Source organism: Schistocerca serialis, chromosome 5 (assembly GCF_023864345.2).
Source record: "Schistocerca serialis cubense isolate TAMUIC-IGC-003099 chromosome 5, iqSchSeri2.2, whole genome shotgun sequence".
Taxonomy (NCBI): domain Eukaryota; kingdom Metazoa; phylum Arthropoda; class Insecta; order Orthoptera; family Acrididae; genus Schistocerca; species Schistocerca serialis.
This window is the reverse complement of record NC_064642.1, coordinates 440782403-440795009: the sequence shown is the minus strand read 5'-3', so window position 1 is coordinate 440795009 and position 12607 is coordinate 440782403. Positions and strand designations below refer to the sequence as shown.

Genomic DNA, 12607 nt, shown 5'->3' with positions numbered 1-12607 from the left:
AACGGTGTGCGTACGACGGCTGAAGAGTCATTGTTTCTCTCCCCCAATATGTCCGCGGGTTTGTGTCTTCGTTCAGATGGTTCAAATGGCTCTGAGCACTGTGGGACTTAACATATGGGGTCATCAGTCCCCCATTCTTAGATAAACTTAAACCTAACCTAACCTTAGGACATCATGTATATCCATGCCCTAGGCAGGATTCGAACCTGCGATCATTCAAATGGTTCAAATGGCTCTGAGCACTATGCGACTTAACTTCTGAGGTCATCAGTCGCCTAGAACTTAGAAATAATTAAAGCTAACTAACCTAAGAACATCACACTCATCACATCACACACATCCATGCCCGAGGCAGAATTCGAACCTGCGATCGTAGCGGTCTTTCGGCTCCAGACTGCAGCGTCTAGAACCGCACGGCCAGCCCGGCCGGCTGCGTCTTAGTTGTTGGTACATTTCTTACTTCTGCTGCCTTGCTTGTGTATGCTGTGTTGTCGGGGTTAACTTACAGCCAAACACAGGCGTTCCAAGGAAACGGTGAGCACCTCTGTTACGTGTAGGTAAATGGCCTTAAAGGCTGTTCGCATTTGCGAAATCGTTTAGTGAAATTCAGACTGGGATCTCGCGTGGAATGCCTATTACCTCTCTTCAGGGATGATTGAAATTTCCATCAGCACACCGCGTTAAAGTTCAACCCCAGCTATATTCAGCTATGCGGTACATACGCATTTTTAAAACGTGACTACGCCTATTCAGGCTGTTTTAGTTTTATTTCTAGACCATGCCCTCTTAGACAAATTATAGATTCAGGTGTATCTTCTGAAGAAGGCTCAATTATTTGGGCTGAGACCTAGGTAAAGGTTGGTTTCATTACCGCAATCGAGGCTGATAGTTTCTTATATATTAGATTATCAGGATTGCTCACTGGGCTGCAATGTTGAAAGTACAAAAATAAAAATAATGATCCAATTTATAATCCGGGGCATCGTTTGAACAATTTACTTGCTAAATGGCACATAATATACTCGAAAACTTCGACAGTCGTTTCTCAGAAACGCTCGAGTGTCTATGAAAAAGCTTATGTTGACCCCTCTTCCGCTGAGCGAATGTTGTGGGAAATCAGGTTATGGCACTTGGCCGTGTTCTCCTCGTTTGCGCTATGTATACTTTACGCTAGATGTCAGCCGCTCCACTCACCGTCTCCAGCGAGGGGCTGGGTGCCCTCCGCGGCGGCAACGCTGGAGAGCAGGACGGGTGGGTGCGAACGGCCGAGGCGGTTCTCGGCGAAGACGGCCAGCTGGTAGCGGCCCGGGCGCAGCCCCGACACCGTGAAGCGCGGGCTGGCGCCGCGCACCAGCTGCAGCGGCGCGCCGCCGGGGGCCGCCTGGTCGCTCATCGCGCCCGGCTCCGTCACGCGCGACTCCCCGGACTCGTCCAGCGGCCGCACCTGCCGGCAACGGCCTCTCCTGTAACCCCAACCTCCAGCCCAAGGAAATACAGGTGACCTAACACATTTCTCAGTATGGCACTGCATTTTATTCTGAAATACACTGAGCACCAAAAGTAAACGATCACTTTTTCGAAATCCCGCAATTGTCTCCAATTCCAAAAGCATAGTTTGAAATTTCGGTCAGAGGTGCCTACTGGTGTCAACGGGGCTCGAAGAGGTTGCCTAACCATCAGGCGTTAGTGCAGTCTCTCGATTAAACTGGTGTCGAAGTTTCTGACATTTTAATGTGCTCGACAGACGTGCGTGGGTGTCAGCGACGCTGTTGCTGAACTGGGCGGTCTGTTAGAGGGCTCCTTTGAAGTTTTAGTCAAGGAGTAGGACCAAACGACCGCCCTACCAGCCCTCCTGTCAAGAAGCGAAGCAGAAGCGCTCAACAGGCATAAAAGCCCTTTGAAGCTTCGGATCACGTTCAAATTTCATCGAATGGTTTTGAGCGTTTCGTAGTGGTTCCATCCTGTATACTAGAACAAACATTGTGGTCTCAGTACTCCGCCAAAGGGCTCAGATCAGGTTCAGTGGGTTGCAGCTCTACGATATGCTTAGAGTTAATAGCCGAGGGATTGGCAACAGTGTCGAACCCCGTTTTGAAGAGTGCGCCGCAGCGCGTTGTGTGAAGCAGTCGGCCTCCGGTTCTGACGGTGGCGCCGCTGTGGCAGTGGCAGCTTTGGTGTCTCCTTCTGGTGAGAAAGGGGAAAGGTTGCCTGTTCACGCGTATTTAAGGGGCGCTATGAGCTCACCTCGGTCAGTCGGAGTGAGTCTGGGTCAGTCACTCGTCACCAGTTGCTGGTCAGTCTCTCGTCCGCATTTGTGCGGCAGTTTGTCGTCTGGAGTGCCAGTATGTCTGTCGTTCGGATCAACCTTTAAGGGCGGTTGGATCGATTGGTTGGTCGGTCGTGCACTGAGACACAAAAAACCTTGTCCGTCTTGAGCGTCGGCGCATATGAGGTGCCATGTGAGTCCAGTGGGCCGCGCAGTATAGCGAGGGATAGTGGCTTCGCGGTCGACACGAGAGCAACAGGAGTCAACCCACGACATCAGTCTGGCCGATGCGAGCTGCGACACCCCCGTGTGACTGGTTCTCCGAGCGCTTCTGGACCCCTTCTGTTACTTTGTTGATAGTGCTCTGTCTGCATACTTGACCTGAAAATTTCCGAGTTTCGTTAATCCAACCTGTTCAAAAATGGCTCTGAGCACTATGGGACTTAACTACTGTGGTCATCAGTCCCCTAGAACTTGTTGTTGTTGTGGTCTTCAGTCCTGAGACTGGTTTGATGCAGCTCTCCATGCTACTCTATCCTGTGCAAGCTTTTTCATCTCCCAGTACCTACTGCAACCTACATCCTTCTGAATCTGCTTAGTGTATTCATCTCTTGGTCTCCCTCTACGATTTTTACCCTCCACGCTCCCCTCCAATACTAAATTGGTGATCCCTTGATGCCTCAGAACATGTCCTACCAACCGATCCCTTCTTCTAGTCAAGTTGTGCCACAAACTTCTCTTCTCCCCAATCCGATTCTAAACTTCCTCATTAGTTATGTGATCTACCCATCTAATCTTCAGCATTCTTCTGTAGCACCACATTTCGAAAGCTTCTATTCTCTTCTTGTCCAAACTATTTATCGTCCATGTTTCACTTCCATACATGGCTACGCTCCATACGAATACTTTCAGAAATGACTTCCTGACACTTACATCAATACTGGATGTTAACAAATTTCTCTTCTTCAGAAACGCTTTCCTTGCCATTGCCAGCCTACATTTTATATCCTCTCTACTTCGACCATCATCAGTTATTTTGCTCCCCAAATAGCAAAACTCCTTTACTACTTTAAGTGCCTCATTTCCTAATCTAATTCCTTCAGCATCACCCGACTTAATTAGACTACATTCCATTATCCTTGTTTTGCTTTTGTTGATGTTCATCTTATATCCTCCTTTCAAGACACTGTCCATTCCATTCAACTGCTCTTCCAAGTCCTTTGCTGTCTCTGACAGAATTACAATGTCATCGGCAAACCTCAAAGTTTTTATTTCTACTCCATGAATTTTAATACCTACTCCGAATTTTTCTTTTGTTTCCTTTACTGCTTGCTCAATATACAGATTGAACAACATCGGGGAGAGGCTACAACCCTGTCTTACTCCCTTCCCAACCACTGCTTCCCTTTCATGTCCCTCGACTCTTATAACTGCCATCTGGTTTCTGTACAAATTGTAAATAGCCTTTCGCTCCCTGTATTTTACCCCTGCCACCTTTAGAATTTGAAAGAGAGTATTCCAGTCAACATTGTCAAAAGCTTTCTCTAAGTCTACAAATGCTAGAAACGTACGTTTGCCTTTCCTTAATCTTTCTTCTAAGATAAGTCGTAAGGTCAGTATTGCCTCACGTGTTCCAGTGTTTCTACGGAATCCAAACTGATCTTCCCCGAGGTTGGCTTCTACTAGTTCTTCCATTCGTCTGTAAAGAATTCGTGTTAGTATTTTGCAGCTGTGACTTATTAAGCTGATAGTTCGGTAATTTTCACATCTGTCAACACCTGCTTTCTTTGGGATTGGAATTATTATATTCTTCTTGAAGTCTGTGGGTATTTCGCCTGTTTCATACATCTTGCTCACCAGATGGTGGAGTTTTGTCAGGACTGGCTCTCCCACGGCCGTCAGTAGTTCCAATGGAATATTGTCTACTCCGGGGGCCTTGTTTCGACTCAGGTCTTTCAGTGCTCTGTCAAACTCTTCGCGCAGTATCATATCTCCCATTTCATCTTCATCTACATCCTCTTCCATTTCCATAATATTGTCCTCAAGTACATCGCCCTTGTATAGACCCTCTATATACTCCTTCCACCTTTCTGCTTTCCCTTCTTTGCTTAGAACTGGATTTCCATCTGAGCTCTTGATATTCATACAAGTCGTTCTCTTATCTCCAAAGGTCTCTTTAATTTTCCTGTAGGCGGTATCTATCTTACCCCTAGTGAGATAGGCCTCTACATCCTTACATTTGTCCTCTAGCCATCCCTGCTTAGCCATTTTGCACTTCCTGTCGATCTCATTTTTGAGACGTTTGTATTCCTTTTTGCCTGTTTCACTTACTGCATTTTTATATTTTCTCCTTTCATCAATTAAATTCAATATTTCTTCTGTTACCCAAGGATTTCTACTAGCCCTCGTCTTTTTACCTACTTGATCCACTGCTGCCTTCACTACTTCATCCCTCAAAGCTACCCATTCTTCTTCTACTGTATTTATTTCCCCCATTCCTGTCAATTGTTCCCTTATGCTCTCCCTGAATCTCTGTACAACCTCTGGTTCTTTTAGTTTATCCAGGTCCCATCTCCTTAAATTCCCACCTTTTTGCAGTTTCTTCAGTTTTAATCTACAGGTCATAACCAACAGATTGTGGTCAGAGTCCACATCTGCCCCTGGAAATGTCTTACAAATTAAAACCTGGTTCCTAAATCTCTGTCTTACCATTATATAATCTATCTGATACCTTTTAGTATCTCCAGGGTTCTTCCATGTATACAACCTTCTTTCATGATTCTTAAACCAAGTGTTAGCTATGATTATGTTGTGCTCTGTGCAAAATTCTACCAGGCGGCTTCCTCTTTCATTTCTGTCCCCCAATCCATATTCACCTACTATGTTCCCTTCTCTCCCTTTTCCTACACTCGAATTCCAGTCACCCATGACTATTAAATTTTCGTCTCCCTTCACAATCTGAATAATTTCTTTTATTTCATCATACATTTCTTCAATTTCTTCGTCATCTGCAGAGCTAGTTGGCGTATAAACTTGTACTACTGTAGTAGGTGTGGGCTTCGTATCTATCTTGGCCACAATAATGCGTTCACTATGTTGTTTGTAGTAGCTTACCCGCATTCCTATTTTCCTATTCATTATTAAACCTACTCCTGCATTACCCCTATTTGATTTTGTGTTTATAACCCTGTAGTCACCTGACCAGAAGTCTTGTTCCTCCTGCCACCGAACTTCACTAATTCCCACTATATCTAACTTCAACCTATCCATTTCCCTTTTTAAATTTTCTAACCTACCTGCCCGATTAAGGGATCTGACATTCCACGCTCCGATCCGTAGAACGCCAGTTTTCTTTCTCCTGATAACGACATCCTCTTGAGTAGTCCCCGCCCGGAGATCCGAATGGGGGACTATTTTACCTCCGGAATATTTTACCCAAGAGGACGCCATCATCATGTAATCATACAGTAAAGCTGCATGCCCTCGGGAAAAATTACGGCTGTAGTTTCCCCTTGCTTTCAGCCGTTAGCAGTACCAGCACAGCAAGGCCGTTTTGGTTAATGTTACAAGGCCAGATCAGTCAATCATCCAGACTGTTGCCCTTGCAACTACTGAAAAGGCTGCTGCCCCTCTTCAGGAACCACACGTTTGTCTGGCCTCTCAACAGATACCCCTCCGTTGTGGTTGCACCTACGGTACGGCTATCTGTATCGCTGAGGCACGCAAGCCTCCCCACCAACGGCAAGGTCCATGGTAACTTAGAACTACTTAAACCTAACTAAACTAAGGACATCACACACATCCACGCCCGAGGCAGGATTCGAAGCTGCGACCGTAGCGGTCGCGCGGTTCTGGACTGTAGCGCCTATAACCGCTCGGCCACTGCCGCCGGAAATCCAACCTGTGTCTTGTGGAGCTTTGCTCGGTCCTTTCCTGGTGCAGGGATGTAGTTTTGCCAGTGGGCGTGTTTCCTCTGCATGGTTCGGTCCGAGCCAGTATTTCCGCCGTCGTGTGTCTGGAAGTGAGTGGGAGTCGCGACGGAGCAGCAGTCGCGGATGGAGTAGCGAAAAGTCGGTCGGTTGATACGCACCAGGAAAGATGGGAGATCGGCGCGCCTTCCTGCTTCCGTTGAAGCGGCTGGCAGCGGACGGTTCGAAAGAGCGTTTTGTGGGTGCGAGAAATCGCAGTTTATTAGAAGTTAAGTGATTGGTGATATGTTGTTTTATTTACTTGTTAAATCCTACTTGTTTTCTTGGTGAGGTTACCAGCCGCTTTGTTTTGGGGTCGTCCCACCATTCTTCTCCGTTTGCCCACCCGCGGGAAGGTGGTTATTTATCAATTGGGTGGTCCGTTTTTCCCTTGTAGAGTAGGGGCTGGTTAGAGCAACCTGCGGTTCGGGTTGTTCGGTAATCTCCCTATCAATCTGCCGTATGTTAACAGCTGCCTCTGTCACGTTTGTCGGATTCGGTGTGTTAACGAATTTTTTTGCATGAAGTGTAACGGCCTAATTTCTGAAATATGTTTTTTATCTTGCCTATCATCTTGAGAGGCGGTAAATGTGTACTGTAGACCATGTTTGGCCAACCTTGCATAATTTTATGTAAGATTGCATTTCATGGGCTTTTATTTAAATGGTCATTTTAGTACATAAAGTTGTCACCCTTCCACCGTAAGACTTTTCTTAGAAGTTAAAATCAAGTTGCACCTTCGGTGGCAAGCTAATCTATTAATTTTAGTGTTTTGTACCATTTCCATCCTTCCTACGGTCTGTATAGTTTGTGTGCTGGTGTGAGTTGTTAAAACTTCTACTTTAAGGTAATCTGGTGTGTTGCAAAAAAATGGCTCTTAGCGCTATGGGACTTAACTACTGTGGTTATCAGTCCCCTAGAACTTAGAACTACTTAAACCTAACTAACCTAAGGACATCACACACATCCATGTCCGAGGCAGGATTCGAACCTGCGACCGTAGCAGTCGCGCGGTTCCGGACTGCGCGCCTAGAACCGCTAGACCACCGCGGCCGGCAGGTGTGATGCAGATTTGCACCTGTGGTCTAGGGGTGCTTAGGTATGCGAACGATACGCATTTTCGAATTGCCATTCGAACTTCCAGCTGAGGAAGTCGTCGCGGTACTACGCCCATCCGGCACAGTCCACGGCCACACTGCATAGAAGTGAACACAGTTTCGGACGTATCCTGTCCTAAACGGGGTCCGACAGGTCATCATAGATCTCCGAAGCCACGTCCCGTCCTACTTACAGATCGGCGGATGCCGTGCCATAATTATATACGATGGCCAGCCTCGGACCTGTTCCGGGTGCGGCAAAGGAGGCCACCTTAGATCCGAATGCCTACAACGGCGTATTACGCAACTTCCAGCTGCCGAAGAACCACCCACGTCGCAACCTACAGTGCTACCGGTGACCTATGCCGCTGCTCTGGCTTCTCCTACCACTTTGCAACGTCGCCCGGTCATCACAAACGACGCCACCAACGAGCCCGACCAGACACCGACGGAGAGCGCCTCGGACGACCCGCCGCCTCGGCCGGCCATTGACTCCGCTCCGAAGATGCCGGCGCAACCAGACGCTGACCCTGATCTCAGAAACACGATGGAGATCGACTCGCTCATCGTTCCTACAGCGGCCTTTCTGCCAGAACGACGCGGCTCCCTTCCGTCGTCGGACACGGAGGGTCGCACAAGGAAACAACGTTCCCCGAAACGTCGCAAGCGAAGACGTCGCGCCGTTTCCGGCCAAGAGGAGACGTTACAAGTCGAGGAGGACGTAACCGTCGACCAGCACGAGGCCTCAGAACCCGCTACTGCTGACGAAGACGTCATGAGCGCGGAGATATCTATCGGTGTGCCTGCGCCCCGTGCTGACGCTGAACTACATCATGAACGTATCACAGACGACACTACACCACGCACAATTACAACATCTTCTGCAGACAAAATGGACGATACACCAGTTTCTGCTTCCACGGCGTGGCACGAGGAGGAGGTCACGGAGCAGGAGCCGTTACGGGACCCTGCGCCGTCACGGTCGCACCACTAATCATACTCTCCCCAGACTCCCCTGCGGGCCAGCGGGATAACGTTCCGCTGCGACGCCCACACCCTTGCGCGGACGGCGGAGTGGACCAGCCTGCAGCAATCCGACACCAGGCCTACCGGATAGCAACCATCAACACCAACAACATCCGTTCCAGGGTGAAAATCCGCCTTATGCAGGAGATGTTCCGGGCTTCGGATATTGATTTCGCCCTTCTGCAGGAAGTTCACTTGGCTAGTCTCCCGGATATCAATGGCTATACCACCCACGCCTCCGCGAGTGATCCTATGGGCCGCGGGGTGGCCATCTACGTCCCCCACGGGATTTCTGTGACCGATGTCGCCTTCCTTCCATCAGCTCGGGGCATGGCGCTCACTGCCATGGGGACACGCATCATTAATGTCTACGCTCCCTCAGGCGCCGACCGACGGCATGAAAGAGCCCAGTTTTATTCCGAGGAAATCGCTCCCCTGTTTTTAGGGCGTTATGACCATTGCCTGCTAGGAGGTGATTTTAACTGCGTTCTGCATCCTAAAGATCAGATTCCCCACTATACTACATGCCAGGAGCTACGTATAGTGGTGCGAGACCTCCTGCTTCACGATACCTGGGAAGTACAACATGGCGACCTTTCTGGCCATACCTTTCTTACAAGCCGACTAGACAGGATATATGTCTCACAAACTCTTAGATCTGCGATACGGGGCGCCGAACGCTGGCCGCTAGCCTTTTCCGACCATTGCGCCTACATCTGTACGGTCCTCCTTCCGCCGCAATCAGTATGGCGCAGCCGTGCGCCATGGAAACTCAATACCTCACACTTGCATGACCTGGCGTGTCGCCAACAAGTCACTGAAACGTGGACAGCCTGCGAACGACGCCTTCCCCGCTACCACTCGACATTGACATGGTGGTTGGACTGCGCCAAGCCGGCGATCCGGAGGACACTGATGAGATACGGGAAGGACATGGCCGACTGGTATCGCACCACTGTTGACTTCTATTACGCGATTCTCCGAGATCTGGATGCTCAACCGCCAACCCGGACAACCAGTTGGAACGGCAAAGAACTAAGGCGAAGATAATTGCGCTGGCACGCCGGAAACTGCAAGGGGTCGTGATACGGACGCGGCGCCACGATCACGCGGATTTAGAAATTCCATCCATGCATGATATAGTGTCCGACAAACGAAGGCGTCGTCGGCAGATCATCAGCACTCTGACCACGCCTCATGGAACGCAGGTGACCATTCAGAATGATATCGTCCGCGCATTCGTCGAGCACTACCGTCGTACTTATAGTGATGACGACGCTGAAACTGCAGCAGACGACTCCATTTTGCATTACGTCACGCGCACCCTCCCCCACACGGAGGCGGATGCTTTGACAGTGGCGGTCACTCTAGACGAAGTCAACAACGCAATCGCCAAGGGTGCAGTCAACAGATCGCCCGGCATTGACGGCTTACCGACTGAGTTTTACCGTACCTTTCGGGACCTCATGGCCCCACGGTGGACGACTATGTATCAAGAACTGATAACATCTGACCAAGCAATCCCACCCGCCTTTGCTGAGGGCATCATTGTACCAGTCCACAAACCAGCCCGTGGTTCGATGGTCACGAGTTACAGACCGCTCACCCTCCTCAATGCCGATTAATGGATTTTCGCGCGCTTACTGGCAATGCGGCTCCGAAATACACTCCCTCATATCCTCTCGCCAGAGCAAACGACGCCTGGCGGACAGATTAACATACAGACTGCCACAGGGGAATGCCGCGACTTAATTGCGATAGCGGCGGCCTGCAGGCTCCGGGCAGCGGTCGTCGCTATAGACTTCGACAGCGCCTTCGATAAAGTGCGTCATCGTTTCCTGTTTTCGGTGGCAGCCCGAATGGGCATCCCCCCTCCGTTTCTCGACGTCATCCGGCGTCTTTACGACAGTGCCAGTTCACGTGTCCAAGTCAATGGACGTATAGCAGGGCCGGTACCTATCTGCCGTTCGATACGGCAGGGGTGCCCCCTCTCTACCCTCCTGTATGCCATTGCCCTTGAGCCCCTTATTGGGGGCTTGACGACCAAGCTCTCTGGCCTCACCCTACGCCAACACACTTTTCGCTGTCGGGCATATGCTGATGACCTCCTCCTCCTCATTCGCTCCGGCTCTGAGATTCGGGATGTCCTCGAATTGATTACCCGTTATGGGGCTGCCGCTGGCAGTGCCATGAATGTCGCCAAATCTTCTGCAATGCACATTGGACGGGGCCTCCAGGAGGGTGAAGTGGCACCCCTGCCGCTTGTGCCGTCTTTCCGGTACCTGGGCATTACCTTTACCCCCACGGTCACACGCACGGTGGCAACGAATTTCCGTCGCCTGTTACACGTCATCCGCAACGACGTCCGCCAGAACCTCTTGCGCCGCCAGGACACACTTCAACGGGTTGCGTTTATTAATCTTTATGTGGCATCAAAATTGGTTCACATCGCGCAAGTTCTCCCTCTGCCAACTGCAATTGGGCGCAACCTTCAGGCGGCTTTTGGCTATTATCCCACGGCTGGTTCAATGTTTAAAGTCCGTTATGAGACACTTACCCTGCCCTCACGGTATGGTGGCGTCGGGCTCGTCAATGTTCGTATGCGAGCTGTAGCCTTGTACATGAGTACCATGAGAAAACAGTGGATGGGCCAGGGTACATCTCTAACACGCAGCTTGCTTGAGGTCCTCCTACCTGCTTCCACCTCACCACCGGTGTCTGTCGGCCATATAGTGCCTCATTTGTCCCATATTTCGGCCTTTTTCGTCGACTACAGTTACACACATACCAGTCTCCCAGATACACGCCCACCTAGGACTAAGGATTTTTACAGCCTGTTGCTGCGCTATGTTCCCCGGAATGTGATGGAGACCAAACACCCCTCCATCCAGTGGCCCACAGTGTGGACTACCGTCCACCAGCCCTTCCTCCCTTCCTCCGGGCACTGTGGTATCACATAGTCAACAGGAAATTTGCCACGAAGCAGCGCCTGCACAACATTGGCTTATCAGAATCCCCTCTTTGTCTCCTTTGCCACCAACTGGACACTGATGAACACTGTCTGACATGCGCCTCATCGCAAGATGTATGGCGCTTCGTGCAGCAAATCATTGCCTGCTATCTCCGGGTGCCACCAGACACAGTCGAGCCTCGAATGTTTCTATACCCGGAGGACCGACATTTTCCCGCCGCCAAATGTCGTGCTATTACGTGGGTCATAGGGTGGGCGGTCGCTTATCTCTTTCATGAGGGACCTAAATCCCGCCTCGACTTCTGGACCTATTTACGAACAGCCCATGCAGCTCTCGAAAACACGCCACGTTACCGAACATTATTTGCTAACTATCTTCGAGCGGTCTTCGTTAGACCTCCACTAAGTTGGGGGGTGCCTGGCACAGAGGGCACCCACCCCTCCTCCCCCGGCGGTGTCTGAGTTTCAACCGCCTACGATCTATTCTACTTCTGACCTCCGAGGATAGGAGAGCTCGTCGCAGATTGCGCGGATTTTATTTATTTTTGCTTTTCCTTTTTCCTTTCTTTTTCTTAACCCAGAATTTATATTTCTTTTCTCTTTCGCTAATGTGTTCCCATAATTTCATGCTATTAGTGAGTATTACAAAAACACATGCAAATAAATAAACGACAACACCTTCCACTACTGTTGATTCCTGTGTCTCCCACTTGCCTAAGCACCACAGGCTCGGTGGTGGTGAGGGGGACACTGTGGCCAGGCCTCAGGTTTCGACCCCTGACCACTTTGCCCCCCGAGCCCCCACCGGCCCACTACAAAAAGAAGGGCTAGCGTCAAAAAAAAAAAAAAATTGTGAGTAGCTGTTAAGCGAAAGGTTCTGAGTTCAAACCTTGATCAGTGCTTAAAATTTTCTTTATTTAAAAAAAAAAAGTGGTCAGCGTGACAGACTGTCAATCCTAAGGGCCCGGGTTCGATTCCCGGCTGGGTCGGAGGAAAAAAAAAAAACAGGTGGATAGAGCGTATGCCACGTAAGCAGGAGATCCCTGGTTCAAGTCTTGGTCGGGGCACACATTTTCATCTGTCCCCGTTGACGTATGTCAATTAAAAAAAAAAAAGGTGGCTAACGCACGCCTGTGCGGTGGCGCCCGACTAGGCTGTAAACCGGTTCGAATCCTGATGGTGAAAAATTTTCACCGCCGGTACATAGCAGGCAAGGGAAGGAGAGGCGGTGGCGTTAATTTCATCATAAGTCTCTGCGCCACTGTCCTCGATTAAATTA

At 49.8% G+C, this 12607-nt stretch overlaps 1 protein-coding gene across 1 annotated transcript in view; it reads right to left on the bottom strand.

Annotated features, from left to right (window-relative positions):
* Positions 1–918: 918 nt before the first annotated feature.
* LOC126481985 (hemicentin-2) overlaps positions 919–12607 on the bottom strand; it is a 1625790-nt gene continuing 1614101 nt past the window's right edge. The window contains exons 12-13 of the mRNA XM_050105950.1: positions 1195–1444; positions 919–926 (exon numbers count right to left, since the gene is read on the bottom strand). Coding sequence (XP_049961907.1) covers positions 919–926; positions 1195–1444 — 258 coding nt within the window. The remainder of the gene's footprint in view (positions 927–1194; positions 1445–12607) is intronic.